This window comes from Stigmatopora argus, chromosome 21 (assembly GCF_051989625.1).
Source record: "Stigmatopora argus isolate UIUO_Sarg chromosome 21, RoL_Sarg_1.0, whole genome shotgun sequence".
Classification (NCBI taxonomy): Eukaryota; Metazoa; Chordata; class Actinopteri; order Syngnathiformes; family Syngnathidae; genus Stigmatopora; species Stigmatopora argus.
Window position 1 is genome coordinate 9962277 of NC_135407.1, and position 22896 is coordinate 9985172.

Below are 22896 nucleotides of genomic sequence, written 5' to 3' on the forward strand. Positions count from 1 at the left end.
TTAAATAATTCCAAATTGTCTGTTAGCTTCCTTTCATTGCTTTTCCCCAGGTTGCACTGCTTCCAGATGCGTGTTTTCATATTAAAGCATTTAACCAATCACATTTCAGCCATAACTTGTTGCCAGGGTCAGAAATCTGCTTCAAGGCCTTCACAATCAGTTCTGCAGGCTCTGCTGCATTAAAGAAGCGTCAATAAGACTGTTGCTTTAAGAATTCGATTTGGTGATACCAAGGCCTTCTCGCAGGCGTAGGGATACGTCATCGCTTTCACCAACTATGATTGGCTAGTGATAGAGTGGACTAGCCAGAGCTAGAAAGCTGTATCTGTAGCGAGCTGCACAAGCAAATACTACGGCTAACGACCTGCCTCCGCCGTCCCCTCTTGTGCTCGCCCGCCTCGCAGACGATCGAAATAAATATTAGAAGGAACCAAACTTGCACCCTCGCCTGCTTTGGGATCCTTCATCCCCGTTCGTAACAACTGCTCTTAGTTGGAGTGGCAACAGACAACAACACAGATAATAGGAATAATAAAGCATTCAATTTCTTCCTGCCATCATTTTGTCAATCTGCAAGACATATCCTCAAGGACACACCTTGCTTTGCACAGAGCAGTCTGCCAACTTCCGAAAAAGGTGCAATGAGGCTAGCGCCTACATAATCAATGTTAACATGTGTCTAAACTGGACTGCTAGTGCACCACCTAAAGAATAACAGTCCTTAATTATCCTTTAAGACTACAGTAATACCTTGACATACGATTGTACCAACATACAAGATATTTAAGATACGAAGGAAATTCCGAGCAAATTTTTGCTTGAGGTACGAGAATACGAGATGGTTCCCGATGCGGCCGTCCAGTATATGAGAGGTTGCTTATGAGAACAGCATCGCTCTGTCTTTCTAGCTGCATCTCCCTCGCACAAAGATATCTACGAGCACCAGGCCGTACAGCTTGCATTTTTTACTGGAGATAGTGTGAGTGAGTCGATACTGTCCAAAAAAAGCCAGCGGAATCTACATGGACTTGAAAGCAAAGCAATCATCTGAAAAAGCCACCACCATTCAAAGCGTGGCTGGTTTGATAATTTAAAAAAACGAACTGAGTCGGAACGGATTCATTTGTATTTAGTTATTTTCTATGGGAAAAATTGATTTGACATACGAGCTCGGTCCTGGAACGCATTAAGCTCGTATCTCAAGTTATTACTGTATTCATTTTTTTTTTTTTTTTTACATCCCGCGCATAATCACAAGGGTTTTCTAAATAATTTCACAGTATAATACGTAGTTTAAAACTAATGGATAGCAGGTTATTTGATTTCGAAAAATTGCACCAGAAATACAAGGCTGCTATCATGTGTGGCTTCTGTGAAAATCTCATCTCATCTCATTTTCTGAAACGCTTTATCCTCATTAGGGTCGCGGAGGGTGCTGGAGCCAATCCCAGCTGAAAATGATAAGCAATAGGAAGGGATTTGGGAAGGGCATTAGACTTTAAATGGGGACACAGAGAGGTTTCTTAGAACTTTCACAAATTATCCCGGTGAATCTTTGCACCTAAGAACATTCTTACTATTTTCCTTTGGCCAGCAAAGCAAAAAAGTCTGAATAGCTGAGGACCCCTCAGAAGTAAAAAATAATTTAGAATCTATTTTTTGTTTTAAGAACATTAATTACAAAAACTAACCCTTTTTATAGCCCTAACTTTACTGTTCTTTAGTTAATTTACTAGTACACAGACATAGCAGATAAAAAAATTGCTTCATAGAACGCCATTGCTTTGTAGAAATTCAAAAATAAAATAAAATAATGATAAATTAATTATAACTATAGTGGGTAAATCAGAAAATATATGAAAAAATGAAGTCAGCCATATGGTATAGGCTTAATATAGAAACAAAGCAGCCAAAGCAGTCTCATTGTCAATAGCAAGAAAATGAAAGTGGAACTGCAAGCATGAACAAAGCCAGTTAGGAAATAAATGCTAACCTTCCTTATGCGCATCATCTCCATTTTTGTTTTGTCTTGAGGAGAGTGCTACTCCCCCATCAGAAAAAAAAGTTATATTTGTGTTATGGTTAAAAAAGAGGCAGGGAGAAGAGAAGACTAATGTTACAGTACATGTCATTCAAATGATCAAAAATGTAACCTTTGAAACACATTGAAAAATTTTAAATTTTAGGGACAATACTTATATTGACTTTATCTGTATACTAACACAAAACAGTAAATATATACATACATATTTACATTATATAATTACCTACCCTAGTAGTATATATAAATATATATGTATATATATATAATATATATGGGTCATTTTCACATAATTCAGCAAATAACGGTAAAGATATGGCCCTGGACTTTCCCTTTATGTGTTACAAAGTTATAAAAATTAATTACTACTGCTTTGTTTGCCACATATTATACTACATTTGGCACCAATTTTAAGAGAAATCTATTTGAGACACAAATACATTGAGAGCCAGTTTATGTTGAATTTGTCCACTCCGTTAGATGTCCAGAATCTAGTGTCACAGTTTATAGGAATGAAAAGTCGGGTTATGATTTATTTGTTTGTCTCTATTTAGAATGTGTTGTTTAGATTTGTTTCAATAGTATTTTCACTCAAGTTGTCTTTGAGAAAAATGCAAAAGAATTGCAACTGCAAACAGTTTTACTGATGTACCTTTCATATCAGTTAGTGTGTCTTTACCGTTATCACATGAGAAATACACCAAAAAATTCACAGTAAATACACCAGGTGGCTGGTGTGGGAGAAGTACCAGGATGTTGTCAGCCATATTGTCAACGCCAGCTAAGCAGAAGCCATGAGAATGAAACTAAAACCAAGGTAAGGACCATACCTGTGAAATGTCGTAACAATTCCATGTCTTTACCGATGTCCTAAAAACTTGGTGAACATAATTACTTTGCTTTTTAATGAACTGGGCATGGTGTATGCATGCAGAACACTATCATTTACTGAGTGCCAAGAAATACCATCTACCAATGTCAAAGGCTGAGGTGGAATGTTGTGTCTTTACCGTTAATAAATTTTGTCTTTACCGTTATTAAAAGGTGTATACAATAGATATGTAGAGATGAAATACATATTTTTAAATATACAACAGATATGTAGAGATGACGCTAACATGTTATGCTATGTTTATGTGTATACTAATTCCTGCTTTGATTTGTAAAATTTCCAGAACATGAATCCATTTAAGAAAAAAGGCGGTAAGCCACCTGCGAAAAAATCTAATGCTGCAGCGATGCGCAAATGCAGGGAGAAGATTAAAAATGACCCTGGAGCCTATCACAAATATTTAGAGAAAGAAAGGGAACGATATCAGAAAAAAAAGGCACAAGGAAAGATTCCAAATATTCACCCATATTTTTTAAATTTTAATTAATTATGTTTTCATTAAAGTTCCAGCTAAGATATTTCCAGGCAGTGCTAGTGTTGCTAATTAGAGATAATCAGAATGCTTGAATTGCATTTTGTAAATTATTCATTTTCTGAAAGTGTCTTTACCGTTATTTGCTGAATTATGTGAAAATGACCCATATATATATATATATATATAGGTATATATATATATATATATATATATATATATATATATATATATATATATATATGTATATATATATACATATACATATATATATAGGGTAGGTAAATCAATTAGTAGGATGAAATTATTAATGATAATTATTAGTGTAACGTATAATGCAGTCTAGTGCATGATATTGCCGTAGTGGCACCATCTTCTATTCTACAAATGGTAGAACAGTTCAAAATCCATCTTATTAAGTAAAATTCTTCAAATAATCAATTCATTTACTCTTATCATGCATTCTTTGAACAAACCTGAGTCTTTTTCTCTCGTTCCCCATTGGCAGTAGTCACAGAGGGGGAACGTCTCCGTTCTCTCCTGGCCAATGTCTGGTAGTACAGACACAGCTCACAAATACCGTTTCGAGATTGTGTCAAGCACAACTAGCCAAACATGGAGCCTATCACAGCTAACTACATGCACCAGGTGGGGGACCCCCTAAATCAATGGCTAGCCAATCTCAGAGCAAGAGTAAACATACTCTTTGTTTCCCTCAGTTATCCCCAAACACGATGCTGATGTTTGATGCTGTACCTTATTAACATTCACACTGAGAAGTAGCTTACACTGTAATGTAATGTAGCAGTATTAAAATGTTGTTAATTCAATGTCTATTACAGGCCCTTCCTTTAAAATTATAATAAGAATAAAAGTGCCTTAATTCACTTCAATAGTCCAATAACATTACCTTAATTTCAGGAGTGGACTCTGGTCTGGGGCTCTGGGTTTTGGTGGAAGCAGTCTTTCGACTATGGCCCTTATTTTCTGCTTTCCTGTCTGTAGAGCGGTGAAGCTTAGGAGTGGAGCTGTTGCTGCGGTTGGCGAAATGAAGGGTGTGTAAAAGAGGCGATGGTGTGTTTTCTCCAGGAGACAGTGGTGACATGATTGGCGCGCTAACTGGGCGGCTTGCCCTGTTGTCTGGAGTGGACGCCATTGCTTGATTAAACCGGAGAAAAACACATGTTGGAACACTGGTGTAAACCTCAAGACGTGCACGCAAATTTGTGAATCTTAGCAAAAACATGAATTAGCAAATTTTCCGGACTACAAGTTGCAGATTTTATCTTAGTTTGTCTAAGCCTGTAACTTATGCAGTGGTACCTTTACTTACGAAAAGAATTGGTTCCAGATGTTTTATTGTAACTTGAATTTGTTGTAAGTAGAGTAGAATTATACATATAATAATATTGAATTTGCATAATTTGTTCCACAATCTTTAATATTACCCATTATAAACTCTTTACAATGTATAAAAGTATAGCAATTCTGTATGAACTAAATTTATGAATGCAGAAGAAGAGCAAAAATAAAGAAAAATATTTATTAAGCCATTAAAATGATGCCACAATACAAAATAAAACCAAACCAAAGCAAAAGCACCTCAGTTTAAACGTGCAATCGCTGAAGTGGTTGTTCTAGTCAAATTTCTCTCCGTCTCTTACTCACTCAATCACTCACTCACTCGTCACTCATGTTGGTGCCAAATGATAATGCAAAGCTCCTGGTGGTGCATTCGCTAAATATATAAACTATACCTCTTTTGATGTTTTGTAGTTGGACTAATTATCATTCCTTGGAACCAAAATTTACATATTAAAATGTTTCCCCACCAATGTTCCCTCTAATTTTTCATATGTCTGGGCATACAGACAACCTCCCCAAGCACATAGAGGACCAGTGTGAGCAATATCATAAGTGCTCGCTATGGGCATACACCAATATCACACCTGCCATAAGCAGGTGCATGTCTACTCCGCATAAATGTTCTAGTCATAATAAAATGTTATAATTTTATATTTAATAAGGGACAGCACATATTAATAAACATATTTATGTTCATGTTAATGAACATATATCTGTAAATATGTAAGATGATAGCCTTGTATGTTGAAGACAAACGATAACACATCCTAGACACACACACATTGCAAAGTTTTAGACAGTTCTCACCCAATTTCACCGCTTGTTCTTCTATTTGCACATACTCCAACAGCCATTCCATCTTAAAAGAACCACATTTATTTCTTACTTTGGCTTGTTTAGCCATGATAAAGGCTTGGCAGCAGCTGCACCGAGCTGTATGCTAACAATATGCTAACCTGCAAATCAGAGGCACCTGCGCAAAACACGTAACTAAGGGAGCCAATCAATATCGTTAAGATTTACTCATGCTGAGGGAGTAACCACATCATTTTATTGACTGGACACCATGTTAGTCATAGTTTAATCCGTAATTAGCGTTTTTTGTCGTTTGTCAGTGACAGGCTGTCACTCTCAGAGTTGAATTGCAAAATGGCACAGAAAAATGTGTTCATTTTTTTACAATTCAGGCTGGATTTATCCGCAGGTGCACAGCTTAGAGGGAACATTGTTCCTAACCTAATTCATATGTTGAAGCATTTGTAAGTAGAGGTACCACTGTACTCTGGTGTAACTTTTTTCATTCTGAAAGCTGCGGATAGGGTGCTTTAAACATGTATTCAAGTATCTGGCGTTCTTATGAATCCCATATATATTTAATAACATAAACAAACAAACCTTTTGTAAATAAATCAAGAATTCATCAAGTTGAAAGAATTTCATTTGGAGCATCCACTTCCATTTAAAAAGCCGCGGACCCTCCCTTCTTATAGGATATCTATAAGTGTAACTACCATCAGCAAGAATGAGCTGTATAGATATATTTTTTTAAACCCAGTAAAAGAATGAGTGCATGACACGAAAGATGACAAAGTGGCTGCTGCTCACTTGCAATGTGTGATTTGCTAAGGCAAAGGCAGCTTATGTTAGCACTACCAATGTATCATGTGAGACGTTGTCCAATAAGGCTGCTGGCCATGAAGGTGGTTTTGAGTTCAATTCTTTTGAACTGCTCCTTTGTTGGTGAAGTAATACAACACACTAGTGAGTGTTTACGTATCTATTGGTAAAGACACATGGCGAATGAGATACATTTTTGCCCCAAAATACAACTTATTATTTATTTATTTTATATTATTTATATTTAAAGTCATGAAATACATTGTTTTTTTTTTATTTGTCATGTCATTTGACTAGCACAACTTAACCTCTGGTGCAACTTATAGTCCAGAAAATTTGACGTAGTACAGGAAGCCGGACGTTTGGTCGCCGGACGTTTGGACGCCGGCCGTTTTGTCGCCCGGACGTTTTGTCGCCGGACGTTTGGTCGCCCGGGTGAATATAATTTTGAGAGCTGGTTTCAACAGTAGATATTTAGATTTTAAACTCTCTCTCTCATGAATATAATTTTGAGAGCTGGTTTCAACAGTAAACTCTCTGTCATGTTGTCAAACGTCCGGCGACCAAACGTCCGGGCGACCAAACGTCCGGGCGACCAAACGTCCGGCGACCAAACGTCCGGCGACCAAACGTCCGGGCGACCAAACGTCCGGGCGACCAAACGTCCGGCGACAAACGTCCGGCGACCAAACGTCCAGGCGACCAAACGTCCGGCGACCAAACGTCCGGCGACCAAACGTCCGGCGACCAAACGTCCGAGTACCACAGGAAGCCACCATACATTTTCCATACTGCCTATCCTACTAAGAGTCACATGCTGCGATTAAAATGTCAACCTTGACTTGGTCAATAAACACAAAAAATAAATAGAAAGAGTGCTCTACCTCCATCCATGCTGCGGGAGTTCCTTTTACTGGAAGTGCGCTGGAAAAGAGGAGCTGGCCTGTCAATGAGAGAGCTGGCCTGTTTGGTCTGAGCCTGAGTTCGTCCACTGTAGCGAAATTTAGACCCTAGTGCTAGAAACTTCCTAGGAGTTGTAACCATCTCAGTGGATGTCAGCCTAAACACAGAGCAGGTTTCATTAGCTAGTAATTCTAAAATTTTAACACCGACTTTCATGGAGAAGGATTATATATCCGGATAAAATACCTGAAGAAGGTGTGATGTTCTACACATACTTTCCATAGTTTTTTGGCTGCTTTGTAGTTTGGTAGTTTGAAGCCTATTGCACTCTCGTACTGTTCAACCTGATGGAGTAGGTGAAAATAAAGATATTCATACAAGCATGTACAATTTGGTAAAATGTTTTGCATTCTGTACCTCTGATGGGCGTATTTTGATGAAGAAGCTGCTGCGCTTGTATGAAACCTTAAGAACTTTAGGCCAGGGGAAACGGTTTATTCTCAGTTTGTCTTTATAAACCATCAAACCATTCGAGCAAACACCCAGTGTTATGTCCACACCATCGAGATCCTGACAGCCAGAAACAAAGCACAATGAATACAATTGGATTACAGAAGAAAGATTTATGTGCTAATTTAAAATAAAGTTAAATGCAGATTCTAAAATAGTTGTCTGTCTATTTCTGTTCTTACTACTTGCACACACCTATAAATATCCTCTGTAGTGCTAAATCAACATTTCTGTCATGCCTGGCTCTTTAATATCTCAATGTATGTTTGATATTATTTGTTTTATTTAAACAAGCACATACTGTAAGTACAGTACAGGTTTACAGTAGTGCAGTAAATGTAAGATATGTACAAGAGACTATATATACAATGTAAAAAATAAATAAAAAATAAATGAAGAAGGCCCAGAATCGACTCCAGTTCCTCAGGGTACTCAGGAGGAACAACTTGGACACCAAGCTTCTGGTAACCTTCTATAGAACCACTGTGGAGAGCATCCTGGCATACTGCATCACAGTGTGGTACGCTGGAAGCACGGCAGCAGACAAAAAGGCCATGCAGAAAGTGATTAACACTGCCCAGAAGATCGTCGGCTGCTCTCTGCCCTCACTGGAAGACATTGCCAGCCCTCGATACCTCAGCAGAGCCAGGAACATCATCGGGGACCCATACCACCCTGGTCACAATCTGTTCCAGCTGCTGCCCTCTGGCAGACGCTATAGGTCCCACAAAGTATGGACAAATAGGCTTAAGGACAGTTTTTCCCCCACATCCATCAGGACTCTAATCTTGCGGTAACACAACACACAATCCCTTGTGTAATAACTTCGGGGTGAGCTAATATGAAAAGATGTTTGGGCGGTGATCTGCCTCCTACTGGCTGACTGAAGGTAAGTGAAAGACAGTGAGAGGTAAGTGATCCGCTGGGGGGGGGGGGGTTATTTCTGTTTATCCATAACGGCTGAATGCCAAATTACGAGTCCGAAATTATCACTTATTTGGGTCTTTTGCCGAGAAAACTCACCTTATGGAGAAGCACTACCAATTTCGTCATACACAGTTTCTGGGTGTGATGACAATTAGGCTTTTGTTGTTGATGATGACGACAGGGCCTATGTCCTATTATTATTATTATATTAAAACTTGCTATGTTCAAATTTTCATCTTTACTTCAGTAACTTATTTTGAGTACAATGGTAGCTCTTTTTACAAATCCTTCTAATACACGAAATATACATGCTATGAAAACCCTCAATGGGAACCATTTTATCCCAAGATACAAACAAAAAAAACATTGAAGTTCTGAAACATAAAATGAAATCAAACCTGCTCGAAACGTAAATATACTTCCTGTATCTAGGATTTTATTTTCTAAATTGTCATGGTAGTGTTGCTTTCCCAACACCTTGCAGGCCTCCCAATGGCTTTAAGGAAGCTACGTCTTCCTGATGCTGGAACCAAGGTTAGTGCACTGTAGGCGGAGCTTTGAACCGGGCATTGAAGGAGTAGCAGCCATCGGGTCCAAGAGTGGGGAACAACGCAAGCCCGACCCACAAATAGCGTGCCTCAAGCATAGGGTAGAGCTGGCCCAAAATGGGGTAGCGGCCACTGGCAGAGTTTGATCGTGACCCTCTGACCAAAAGCCCCCTTTCCGGGCACTTTTTATTGTTTTTCCGGGATCATGGTGGAGTACATCCAGCCGGCGAAGAGTTCCTGCTTAGTGTGCCATTTACCCTTGTTTATCACAGTGTTGTTTTTCGTGTGCGGTTGATTGGTCGCCGGTCTTTTGGTTGCCGTCTTTTGGGCGCCGGTCTTTTGGTCGCGGTCTTTTGGTCGCCCCGACCGCGACAACGGGCGACCAAAAGAGAGATGATTAAGTGGCGCTAGAGGTAGTGTCAACGCCACAGTGCCGACATAACGCTTCCTATTGGTATGTTCGGGACTCAGCTCTCTCACCAGCGCTTTCCATATTTTACATCACAGGTTGGCTATATGCACCCATCAAAAGAACCACATGTGGCTCCTGATCCATAGGCTCCCTACCCCTGGTTTAGGGCGGTAGTATTAAAGTCATAACACTACTTTATAATAATTTATTTTAAAAAAATCATAAATAGAGGTAGCATTTCATATTTTTTAAGAGAACTGAGAACAAACAGTAAAAAATAAACTAATAAAGAACAGATAAAGAAAAAAAAAATCCCTCAGCCAAAAATGTTTTGAAAACAGCTGTCAGAGCTAACTGAACAAAAATTGAGTCCGCCAGTCATTATTTCAAACGTGCACATAAAATAAACAAATACATAAACAACTTTCACTATATGCAGGCTTCCTGCATTTGTATGATTGCATCACTACCACGAGGGGGCAGCCTAGTGTTTTCTAAAACACTACACCTGTAGTATATCCCTGCTCTGATGTAAACAGATTGACCTGATTTCGGTTATAAAATCTAACAAGTCACATGTCCTGTTGTTGGGCCCACACAGATTTATGACGTGTTGTGTTGCCTCCTGTGTTTTTCCCCCAATGCTTGCCATTTATTTATCTGAGCCCTTAGTATACTGTACTTCTAGCAAATAATGCACGCTATATATTCAGTTTTTCATGATAGGTTTACCAGCAATGTTTACCTTGGCCTGGTGGAGGTCAACTCCATACATAGATAGCTTTTTCGCGTTCTCCAGGAACATCAGGTCAGCCTGCGCTGGAGTCATTGACCTTCAAAAACAAAGCAAGATTGAATGACCAGACATTCACAAGCACATTCATTCATTCATTTTCTGAACTGTTTATTCTCACAAGGGTTGCAGGTGGTGCTGGAGCCTATCCCAGCTGACTTTGGGCCGGAGGTGGGGGAGACCCTGAATCGGTGGCCAGCCGATCGCATGGCACTTCACAAACACAATGAACATTAAATAAACACAAGACAGACGATAATATGGAACCGGTACTCGGACGTTTTGTCGAAAGACGTTTGGTCCCCGGACGTTTGGTCGACCGGATGTTTGGTCGACTGGACGCTTGGTCGACCGGACGCTTGGTCGACCGGACGCTTGGTCGACCGGACGCTTGGTCGACCGGACGTTTGGTAGAACGGACGTTTGGTAGAACGGACGTTTGGTCGACCGGACGTTTGGTCGACCGGACGTTTGGTAGAACGGACGTTTGGTAGAACGGACGTTTGGTAGAACGGACGTTTGGTAGAACGGACGTTTGGTAGAACGGATGTTTGGTCGCCGGGTTGTTACTGTTGAAACCAGCTCTCAAAATTATAATCATGAGAGAGAGAGAGTTTAATATCAAAATATCAACAGTAAACTCTGTCATAATTTGACAGCGAGCGAACCCGGCGACCAAACGTCCGTTCTACCAAACGTCCGGTCGACCAAACATCCGGGGAACAAACGTCCGGGGACCACACGTCTTTCGACGAAACGTCCGGTCACGTATGGAACCCTATTGTCAATATATAGTGTCTTAAAAACTGCAGAGGACAAAAAATAATGAAAAATATTTGAAAAATTCAGGTATACATTGACAAATACCTCCAAATTGTGATATTTTTGTGGGGTCACAAATATTTCAGTCATACTGCTGCTTTTTATTTTGTCATGAACTTATCATCATCATCATCTTCCATACCGCCCATTCTCAAAAGGGTTGCAGGGGTTGCTGGAGCCTAACTCAGCTGTCTTCGGGCGAAAGGCAGACTACACCCTAGACTAGTCGCCAGTCAGTCGTAGGGCACACAGAGAGACAAACGACCATCCGCACTGCCAATCATACCACCACCAGCGGGAATCGAGCCCGCGCCTGCCCGCACCGAGGTCAGGCGAGTGAACCTCTACACCACTTGGCGAACTGTCATGAACTTATATATGTCTATTTGGTATTGATGCATGTACTTTAAATGATCTTAGCCCTTCTATCGATGACATACATACAGTAAATGTTCTAACCTGTAACTGTGGTGTAGCTCCATCATCTTTTCCTCAAGCTCCTTGGTCTGCCCATTAGCCATTTTCATCTCTTTAGCATATTCACTGCCATGCACCTCGGGGTCATACTCGCCCAGTTCTGACTGCAGCGCGTAAGAGCCTAGCAAGGCCAGAGTGACAAAAGAGCAGGGCAGGCGCCCTTGCAGGATGTCTTTACGTAGTTGGAGACATAGATAGTACCTTGAAAATGACAAATGAGAGGATAATAATTAATCCAGACCATGAAAACCTAAACCAGGCCAAAAATGAATGCAATTGTTAATTAAACATCAACACATCCTGATCAGTAGACAAAGATGCATGTAAAGTAGTGGTGGGCTGTCAGGGCCTTCAAGGCCTTCTCTGCTGACCTAAGAAATATCTGAATCATATATTATATTTTGTCCATCAATACTTATTAAATAATTCCAAATTGTCTGTTAGCTTCCTTTCATTGCTTTTCCCCCTGGTTGCACTGCTTCCAGATGTGTGTTTTCATATTGAAGCATTGAACCAATCACATTTCAGCCATTATTTGTTGCCAGGGTCATAAATCTGCCTCAGGGCCTTCACAATCAGTTCTGCGAGCTCTGCTGCATTAAACAAGCGTCGATAAGACTGTTGCTTTAACCAATGAGATTTCGAGTTGGCAACACCACAATGCATTGTCGCAGGCGTAGGGATACGTCATTGCCTTGTCGCAGGCGTAGGGGTACGTCATTGCTTTCACCAACTATGATTGCTAGTGATTAGCCACAGCTACCAAACTGTATTTGGAGCGAGCTGCACATGCAAATATATTGTTGTGTTGATTTAAAGCCATTTTCAAGACAGACAATGCCAGAAATACGACAGGACAGGCTCGACTTTCAGCATTAGCTTCGATGGCGATATAAAAGAAGGAAGAAAGAAAGGAGGATGGGTATTGTGTACAGCTAAAAATGATTTTTGGTGAGTAAAATATGGCTATATTCCTAAATAATATTTCAATTGTGGGCCAAGTTCTGATATCTGAAAAGCTCCAGTGTTTGTATTTAAGCTCCAGTGTTTGTATTTAATCACTAAATGCTGCTAGGAAGTGGATTTTACCCCATTTTAATGCAATTTTTGCCGGGAAAATCACCCCCGGCCCGGTTGTAATGTCTGTAAAGCTCCAGTATTTGTATTCAATCATTAAATGCTGCTAGGAAGTGGATTTCACCCGTTGAAGGCGCTACGAGAAAATGCACGGACCACCACTGATGTAAAGGCAGTCGACAATAAACTTTTTGTGCAGTAAAACAATGTTCACATCACAAAATAAAACTTTTATATATAAAAACTGTAATACCTTGTGATGTCTTCCGACAATTGGGCTGGATCAGGTGGGTAAAATTTCACATTGAAAGTGAAATCATAGTTGGCACCTTTAAAAAACATGAATTTATTAAGAATAGAAGATCATTTAAAAATCCCATGAGCCAAACTGTGACAAGTGTAGGTACATTTGTGGCCCATATTAAGTTTACCTTGCACCTGCCTGCGGATTTCCTTGCTTAGGTCCATCCAAATCTAAAAAAAATAATAATAATGATAATAATAATGCAGGCAAGCGTGTATACCTTATAGTGTACCACAGTGCACAAACCCCAACGGTTACGGGTTAATCTGATTTGCTCTATCATTAACAATATAAAAACTGTTTTTTTATCCCATCTACTTTATATGAAGCTCACCTTCACATTGGATGTCTCCCAGATGACCAGTCCATAATAGTCTCTTTCTAGTAGATTGAGGTGGTCGCATACTCTTGTAAACAGCTCTTGGCCTTTGATATGTTTCTGATAAAAACAACAAAATTCATTTCGTTTAGTCCTCATAAGGGACAGTGATTTCATTATTGTGTCCAACAAGGCTGAGCTGATGGTGAGAACAGCATATTGCGCTCAGGGGAATAGTGTCCTTGCCCCAAAATACCACTAACAGCTTTCAAAGCCAGACGGAAGATCAGAAAATTAATGATCTTTCCTCCTCAAAATAGCACACATAAGTAGATGCCTCATAGGCTTGTCTTTGTATGAAATGTTGGATTCATGTACTTGGTTGACATTTTATTAACTCTTGTGATGATGACTGGAGTGTTTTAGATAAGGCCAACCATTTCTTTTCCTTAGCTTTTGTGGGGTGCTGAATCCCCATTTTTTTTCTTGGATAGAATTTTACTAAAATAATGTTGTTTTTCTTACATCCAGCTCACACTCAAACAGAGTGTCATCCAGCAGGGTGACTTTAATCTGCATGGTTTTGGGGCGACGTGGAGCTTTTGGGGTTTTGGATTCCTCCTCTGTGGCCATTTCTTCTTTCTCTCCGTTAATGCTACCTTCCAATCCACCCTCCTTTCCCTCGTCTTCCCTCTTCTCCTTCTCCTCCTCCTCCTCCTCCTCCTTCTTGTTATCCTCCTCTCTCTCCAGTGTAGCCACCTCTGCTTTCTCCTTGGTGACCTCTATGTCTTTTCCACCCTCCTCTTCTTCAGCTTCTTTTTTGTCTACCTGTGGAGCCTGTGGAAGACACCGTAATTAAAAACACAACGCATAATCCAAAATTCACTACATCTATGAAGTGTTTCAAGCTTCAAAACAGTTTAACAATAATACCTCGTATTTTTGCAAGGAGGGGGATCGTGTACAATTGTTAGTACAGTCATACCTCTACTTACGAATGCCTCTAGGTACGAAATTTTCAGGTTACAAAACCTTTTGAGATACAAATGAGTGGCTCAAGTTCCGAAAATGTCAATAACGTTCCTAAATCTGTTATTTTATTTTGAAAATTTGGCGGATGCACTCCTTCTTGCTTGACAATTTCCCTACACTCTACTGGGCTCTCATTGGCTGTCTCACAAGATCCCTCCATATTTCTTTGACTGCCATTGTCTGCTTAAACTTATGCTTGGATGAAGCTGTGGCCGCCGAGTGCCTTCGATGAACTCACAGTCGAGGCGCAACCTGAACCATAGCCTGCGGTGTGCAAAATTGTCGCGGGGGCAGGCGATGGGGCTTGTGATCAGTAAGGAGGATGTTGACGAGTTGGTCGAGGGGCACCAAAACTTTCAATGGAGCAGGAGTTAATGCAAGGCTCGAGGATAAACGAGGAATTCAACGAGAAGGGTATTGAGGGGGAAGTAGCCACAATTCCAACAGCCCAAATCAGAAGAAAAAAAAAACGGGGGTGAAATGTTACGAACTTTATGACTTCGTGGAAAAAACATCCTGAAAAAGTGTTTACGAGTCGTACGATTGCCCACTTTGACGTTTGTCTCGTGCATTTTAGAAACATTATTAAAAGTCGTCGAAGGTAATTGTCTTTAGATTGATATTTCTTAAAACATTTGTAAACAAGCCCTGCAGAAAGGCAACTTGAATCCAAACAGGTAAGAACCAGTAGCGACTAATAAAATGGGTGAAAAATTAAATTTCAAAATCACAAAACGTTAATGTTTGTTGTTGATTAAAGTTGTTAATGTTGCTGTTTGAATTCTTATTGTTACGTTTATGAAATGTGTGTTTGTGAGTTTGTGTGCTCTCTCTCTGTCGCTTAGCTTCCTCTTGTTCCCCTTCGTTTCAACACGGATATATTTTGTACGCATGTTATTCATTTTAAGACATTAATAAATAATTTTCTTAGAAGTTAATCTCATTTTTGTGTGCTCACATCTTTCATACAAAATTGGGACACTGACCAATTTTAAAAGGTTTAGTTGGTACCTGTGTGAGGATCGTGGAACGAATTAGAGAATTTACATATAAAGTACTGCTCTATACTTACGAAATTTTCAACTTACAAAAAAGTTCTGGAACCAATTAATTTCCTAAGTAAAGGTAGGGCTGTATTAACACAACTTATAAACTGCAATTTATTATAAGCCACACCCACTATATCTTAAACATATTTTTTGCATATTTGTCAGGTTCACCATTGGACATTATCAAATTCACGCACAAATAAAGAGGAAAAGACAGTCTTCTGGAAGTTTTGGTTGCAAGGAGAACGACCACTGGGACCGCTTCCCAGCTCTCTTTTGAACTTACGGGTGGTTTCTGTTACTTTATTACATTTGGTGAGCCTGATTACATGGACGTCTCAACTCTAAAGGGAGGGATGGAAAACATAAGTGAGACGTTTAGTGTGTTATATATGTGTCCACAATAGTCAAAACAGATGAAGACCGAAGCATCAGGAAGCCTTTTGGACCGTCAATGGGGGAGAGCAAATGCTACAGGTGTGGTGGTCAGGGAAGGTTCCCAGGGCGTCAAGGCTCCTGGTTCTTTGTTTCGACTAAACAAGGCTTTCAGGAGGAAAGCTTATACAGACGCTCCCCTACTTACGAACGAGTTAGGTTCCGAGCGATTGTTCATAAGTTGAATTTGTTCGTAAGTTGCTCAGTGCTATATTTTGTATTATAATTTATGTTTAAGGCCTATAGAAGTATATTGAAGGTTTATATAAGTGCATTTGTATGTTTAAGGCTTGTATAAGTAACACGCATTGGTTTGTACTGAAAAAATACATTTAATAAAATGGAGAGAATAAATACAGTACTGTATACATACATTAGAAAGAGAGAGAGAGAGAGAGAGAGAGAGAGATTTACTAGAAACTGGCCGAAAGAAGCTATCTAATGACGATTGCAGTTTTCTTTTTTTCATCATAAATGATGCGGTAGCACTGTATGGCATCATTCAATTGATTAGCAAACTTTGTGCAACGTTCAATATTTGGGTCCTGCTGCTCGATCTTTATGTTTATAAATGGTACTGACGGTCGATCGATTCAAGTTGTATTCCCGTGCAACGCGCATCAAGCTTCGTTATTATTGCCACTCATTTCAAATAAAATGGCTTGCCTCTTCCTTGCACCTCCCTCAATAGAAGCCTTTCGCTTTTCACGAACCATATTGAATAATGGATGCACGAAATATTTAATGATAAAAATGAAAAGGGTTCTTTGCGCACTGGAGATACGTTCACGCACTTCCGCATTGCAACGAAGTGGGCAGAAGAAGGTAGATGCTGGGTGAGCTGAGTTCTCACAGCGCCAGGCGTCGGTATTAGCGGCGGAAAGAAGCACTACTCGGAAAAAGGCGCGCAATACAAAATCGAACTTACGAACATTTTTCGACATAAACGCAATTTGCTGACATGTTCGTATGTACCGTTGTTCGTAACTCGAATGTTCGTAAGTAGGGGAGCGTCTGTACTTCGTTGCAAGCAAGCGTGATAATAATGTTGTGTGCATAACTAAGGGTGAACCGTGTGCGGTCGATTGATCGCCGGTCTTTTGGCCGCCGTGTTTTGGTCGCCGGTCTTTTGGTCGCGGTCTTTTGGTCGCTGTCTTTTGGTCGCTGTCTTTTGGTCCCAACGATTTAAATGGTAATTATACCTTCCGGGCGACCAAAAGACTGGCGACCAAAAGATTGGCGACCAAAAGGCCGGGGACCAATCGACCGTGTACCGGGTGAACAAGGCGTTTTTTAATAGCAAGGCCAAGCTTATACTTTGTTGCAGGCAAATGTATAATAAAATGAAACAAAAACCCTCTCTCTCTCATTCATCAAATTGTTTAAAATGTCTACAATAGGATGGCCTGGTGGGGCGAGTGGTTAGCACGTCGGCCTCACAGCTATGGGGTCCTGGGTTCAAATCCAGGTTAGGTCCACCTGTGTGGAGTTTGCATGTTCTCCCTGAGCCTGCGTGGGTTTCTTCCGAGTACTCCGGTTTCCTCCCACATTCCAAAGACATGCATGGTAGGCTGATTGGACACTCTAAATATCCCCTAGGTATGACTGTGAGCATGAATGGTTGTTTGTCTCCTTGTGCCCGGCGATCGGCTGCAAACCGATTCAGGGTGTCCCCCGCCTCTGGCCCGGAGTCAGCTGGAACAGGCTCTAGCACCCCCCGTGACCCTAATGAGGATAAAGCGGTCCAGAAAATGAGATGAGATGTCTACAGTGGCTAGCAATATATGTTTAGCAGTTCTTTTCAAAATTGCTGGCAGTGAACGAGTAAAGGAATTAGATGATTTTTCAGTGCACAGTAACTATTGGAACACAGTTAATTATTTTAAAAAAATGCTTAGTTATTATGGCATTGCAATAAATAGAGATTAATTCTGATTTAAACCAAAGTTCTAACCTGAGCTTCACCACTGCTAACTGAATGCTGGTCATGTGCCACCTCTCCCTCAATCTTCAGCTCAGGTTCAGGGTCAGCGATGGGAGCTTTTGCTTCTTCTTCTTCTTCCTTCCCCCCTCCCTCGCTTTCACAGTGGGAGCGTCTCTTTAGGAAGGAGGAGAAGAAGCGGGAGAGGCCACGGCCGGCAGAGTTGCGATTGCGAGGCCGCAGGTGTTCCTCTTCTGGAGAGGTCGGCTTTGCATCCTGGCATGCCTCCTCCTGCTGCTGCTTTGGCTTCTTTTGGTGACTCTCTGCTTCGTCTGTTGTCATGGTGACCCCTGTGACAGAAGTAAAGAAAACACATAGAGAATATAACCCATGATAACCAAGAGTTTGTTATGTAGTAACAGTGGACAATTACAAAAGAAATGTTAATAAATTACTTGCAATGCATGCTTGTGCACAATAACCAGTTGACAACCAGTTCACTTCATTAAAAAATACATACAAAACAAAAAAAATATCCATTTGCGGTCTAGGACCAGAATTTTACTGTCACACTCACTATCACTCACAGAACTTTTTTCCCATAGACTTTTTCTTAGTTGTATTGTGAAGTCCATTTTTTTGCTGAGCGAACAGAACAGTGGATTTCATATATAAACTGTGACTGTGAAGCGCTCTGAGACATTTTGTCATGATTAAAGGCTATATAAATACATTTAACCTGAAATATAAAATTTGCCCAACCGCAAAACCCGACAGCCAACTGACAAATTACAAGATTTTCAATGAATACCAGAATATACTACCTCAAATGTGAAAATATGTTCACATACATGTTTTGACATTTAAATATAGTTCTGTATTTGAAACCTGCACACTTTGACTGTCACAAAATCTTAAATTAAAATATCGAATTATGTACTTTGTATCTCATCAAGTGAATGTTTACGTAGTTGTTGTTTTTTTTTTAGATTAACACTACTAAACATGCTTCTGTGTTCCATGGAAAAACTCAAATAACAAAATAAATAAGTAGAAAAGTACTTTATATGTAAAAGAAAATTGCTTTCTCCCTCAAAAAGTCATTTGAAGTTTTGTTCTCATCTCATTTTCCGCTTTATCCTCACTGAGGGGGGTGCTGGAGCCTATCCCAGCTAACTTTGGGCCAGAGGCGAGGGACACGCTGAAATGGTGGCCAGCCAATCACAGGGCACAAGGAGACAAACAACCATTCAAACTCACACTCATACCTAGGGGCAATGTTGAGTGTCCAATCAGCCTACCATGCATGTGTTTGGAATGTGGGAAGAAACCAGAGTACCCTGAGAAAACCAACACAGGCCTAGGGAGAACATGCAAACAGGTGGACCGACCTGGATTTGAACCCAAGTCCCCCACTGTGAGGCCGACAGGCTAACCAGTTATCCATCGCCGGGCCGCCCTGCCTTTTAAATTGCTTTGGGGCTTCAGACATATTTGTTTTTTATTTTATTTTTGGGTCCAATATGGCTCTTTCAACAATTTGGGATGCCAAACCCTGGTATAGGACAATCTGGCTTGGAAAAGTCGCCACACCCTTATTTAGTTTATTATTTGAAACTATGACTGAATTACATATATTTTTTAATACTGAAAGTTAAATCTGGGAACGGGTGGAGCTGCTAGTCTTCTGCAGTGCTGCCTTTTTTTTGCTGTTTCACAGTCACATGAGTGCTGACATAGCAGAGACAATGAGAGTGTGGCTGGCCTACATAGCACAGGTGTAAACACTCTTTTTTTTCTCAAAACACAAATTGTTCATGTCCCCGTTGCTTAGTGTTCAGTCAGCAGCATGTGGTGGAACGCAGCAGCATGTGGCTGTGAAGCTGACTCTTCATTTTTACAGAAAAACAGCATACTTTTTTTTCTGTAGAATCTTTAAATTTATTGTGCAACGTGTTTTGCAATATCTGCTAAAGATCCATACTTAAGGTGGGCAGGAGGAAAAAACAACTACAAATGGTGACATTTTTAATAATCATTATACGAAGTAATTTTGTGACTGTTAGTAGGTTGGTGGGTGAGTTGGTCGGTTAATTGGAAAATTAGTTATAAAACTGTCTTCTGCCAACGATATTAAGCAACTGCACCGACAACCATACATGCTCACTCTCATACCTAGGGCCAATTTAGAGTGTTAAAACAGCCTTCCATGCAAGTTTTTGGGAGATGGGAGGAAACATGAGTACCCATAAAAGTACAGGGAAAAATGCAAACTCCATTATGAAAAAAAATAGTGCACAGCAATGTTCCCTCTAAGCTGTGCACGGGCGCGATTGCGCACTACTTTCGTCTTCTCTGCGCACAGCAAATCATATGGAGCGCACACAAAATAAAACCTTTTTTTTTTTGCTGTGAGGCCGACGCACGAACAACTCATCCGCCGGGCCGCCCATTCATAGATATTAATCATTACATTTTATTATTACTAAATCATTTATGTGTAGTAGACATACACCTGCTTATGGCAGGTGTGATACTGGTGTGTGCCCATAGCGAGCAATGATGATGTTGCTCACACCGGTACTCAGCATGCTCAGGGAGGTTGTCTTTCTGCCCAGACAAGCAAAAAATTAGAGGGAACATTGGTGCACAGTATTTCATATTTTTTTTAAAAATACAAAATTTTCTGTGATAACCTTCATTCTGCCAGAATCTATTGGTAATTTAGTAATTGGACATTAACAGAAGTTCCAGAAGCCAGATGTTGTCAGGCCACTGAGTTCGTTTGAATTCAAAGGGTCTCGATTCATACCTGCTTCTTTCAGAAGTGACACTAAACATTGTGCAATCTATTAAGTGCAATCTCTCATTTCAGAAACAGAAACTCAATACTATTCTTTGCCTTTATGCACATTATTTATTTCCATTTTAGATGCTAAAAGCACCAGCAAAAATAAAGTTATTTTGATGTGAAAAAATGTTTCTTCAAAATGAGTTTTTCTACTCAAAAGACTGATTGGGAATGCATTTGGGAATATTAAGTGCATGCAATTGCAGTAGTATAGCAGGAGTGTTGATGTCTGCATGTTAGCTTGAGTCCGAGTGCTGAAAGTGAGCTTAAAAACAGAAAGCGGCTTTAAAATTAATCGGGCCTTGTGTGGGATTAAAGGACACTGTGCGCTGATGTCGAGTACAGCCGTCCTCCCCACCACTGCAGCCACCCACACAAACATACACACATGCTCAGCTGGCACAAACTATGGAGAAAATCCAGAAACTAGCTTGACCCAGATGGAATCAGATAAAGCATTTGGTGAAAGAAAGAAGAGGTTAAATAGCACAATAGTCAAATTGATTAGAAAAACATAGTACAGACGCTCCCCTACTTACGAACGAGTTAGGTTCCGAGCGATTGTTCATAAGTTGAATTTGTTTGTAAGTTGATTCAGTGCTATATTTTGTATTATAATTTATGTTTAAGGCCTATATAAGTATATTGAAGGTTTATATAAGTGCATTTGTATGTTTAAGGCTTGTATAAGTAACACGCATTGGTTTGTACTGAAAAAAACATTTAATAACATGGAGAGAATACATACAGTACTGTATACATACATTAGAGAGAGAGATTTACTAGAAACTGGCCGAAAGAAGCGATCTAACGACGATTGCACAGTTTTCTTCTTTTTTTCATCATAAATGATGCGGTAGCACTGTATGGCATCATTCAATTCATTTGCAAACTTTGTGCAACGTTCAATATTTGGGTCCTGCAGCTCGATCTTTCTGTTTATAAATAGTACTGACGGTCTGACGATTCAAGTTGTATGCCCGTGCAACGCTCACCACTCTCACGCGCATCAAGCTTCGTTATTATTGCCACTCGTTTCAAATGAAATGGCTTGCCTCTTCCTTGCACCTCCCTCACTAGAAGCCTTTCACTTTTCACCAACCATATTGAATAATGGCTGCACGAGATATTCCATGCTAAAAATGAAAAAGGTTCTTTGCGCACTGGAGATACGTCACGCACTTACGCAACTTACGCACTGCAACGAACTGGGCAGAGGAAGGTGGATGCTGGGTGAGCTGAGCGCTCACAGCGCCAGGCGTCGGTATTAGCGGCGGAAAGAAGCACTACTCGGAAAAGGCGCGCAATACAAAATCGAAATTACGAACATTTTTCGACATAAACGCAATTTGCAGACATGTTCGTATGTACCGTTGTTCGTAAGTCGAATGTTCGTAAGTAGGGGAGCGTCTGTATCAATAGATTAAAAATCTAGAAGAAAGGAATTAAATATGGCATACAACTATCATGCTTTAAATACATGCAGTTCAATCACATACAGAGCAGACAGTTACGGTGAACCAAACAGCAGGTGATAAAAGAAGAAACAGAATATTTGACATCAATCCACGTTTGATCTTCTGCTGACGACAGTTTGTGTTTCAAGATCTAATGAATACACTTTGACTAAAATAGTTTACTCATGAAACATCCAAAGATGAGTCACTCCGTTTATTTGCAAAGTGACAAATTACAGTTGAAGCTATTATCCTATCTAGGCTAACAATAGGCCCCGAATGGCCGAAAATAAACTTTAAAGCGTGCTCCTTTATCAATGAATGAAATATATAATGTCAGCATAGCTCATAAACCTCAATGCAGCAAGGGATTACATCAGCACGTGTTCTTTCTTTTTTTTTGCATTAGCCCCAAAAACTGGTATTAAGTCATGTATACCGCAGCAGACAAATATGAGCCGAATCACATTCCAAGTAGTAAAAGTCCATTTGCGCCTTATCAAGTTTTTTCAAACTTATGAGTCTTTTGTTGTTTTTACATTTTCCGAAGCTTCATTCTAAGAATGTGAAAGCCCCTGAAACAGGATGATTTACTGGCAGCCCTTACAGTTCAAATAGATTTGATGTTTGTTGCAGTCAATGTTCCCTCTAAGCTGCGCGCGTGCGCAATTG

The 22896-nt window shown here is 40.1% G+C and overlaps 1 protein-coding gene across 10 annotated transcripts in view; it reads right to left on the reverse strand.

The window, feature by feature from the left end:
* epb41a (erythrocyte membrane protein band 4.1a) overlaps positions 1-22896 on the reverse strand; it is a 69676-nt gene that overhangs the window by 29994 nt on the left and 16786 nt on the right. For 5 of the 10 annotated variants that reach the window (XM_077590088.1, XM_077590091.1, XM_077590090.1 and 2 more), the window contains exons 2-14: positions 17950-18266; positions 14005-14316; positions 13495-13599; positions 13288-13330; positions 13110-13185; positions 11762-11980; positions 10433-10520; positions 7708-7860; positions 7537-7634; positions 7272-7447; positions 4316-4563; positions 3882-3956; positions 1994-2041 (exon numbers count right to left, since the gene is read on the reverse strand). In XM_077590088.1, the coding sequence (XP_077446214.1) occupies positions 1994-2041; positions 3882-3956; positions 4316-4563; positions 7272-7447; positions 7537-7634; positions 7708-7860; positions 10433-10520; positions 11762-11980; positions 13110-13185; positions 13288-13330; positions 13495-13599; positions 14005-14316; positions 17950-18258 (1950 nt within the window). In that variant the 5' untranslated portion in view covers positions 18259-18266. The remainder of the gene's footprint in view (positions 1-1993; positions 2042-3881; positions 3957-4315; positions 4564-7271; positions 7448-7536; positions 7635-7707; positions 7861-10432; positions 10521-11761; positions 11981-13109; positions 13186-13287; positions 13331-13494; positions 13600-14004; positions 14317-17949; positions 18267-22896) is intronic. The other 5 variants (XM_077590097.1, XM_077590095.1, XM_077590093.1 and 2 more) reach the window with 2 other exon arrangements.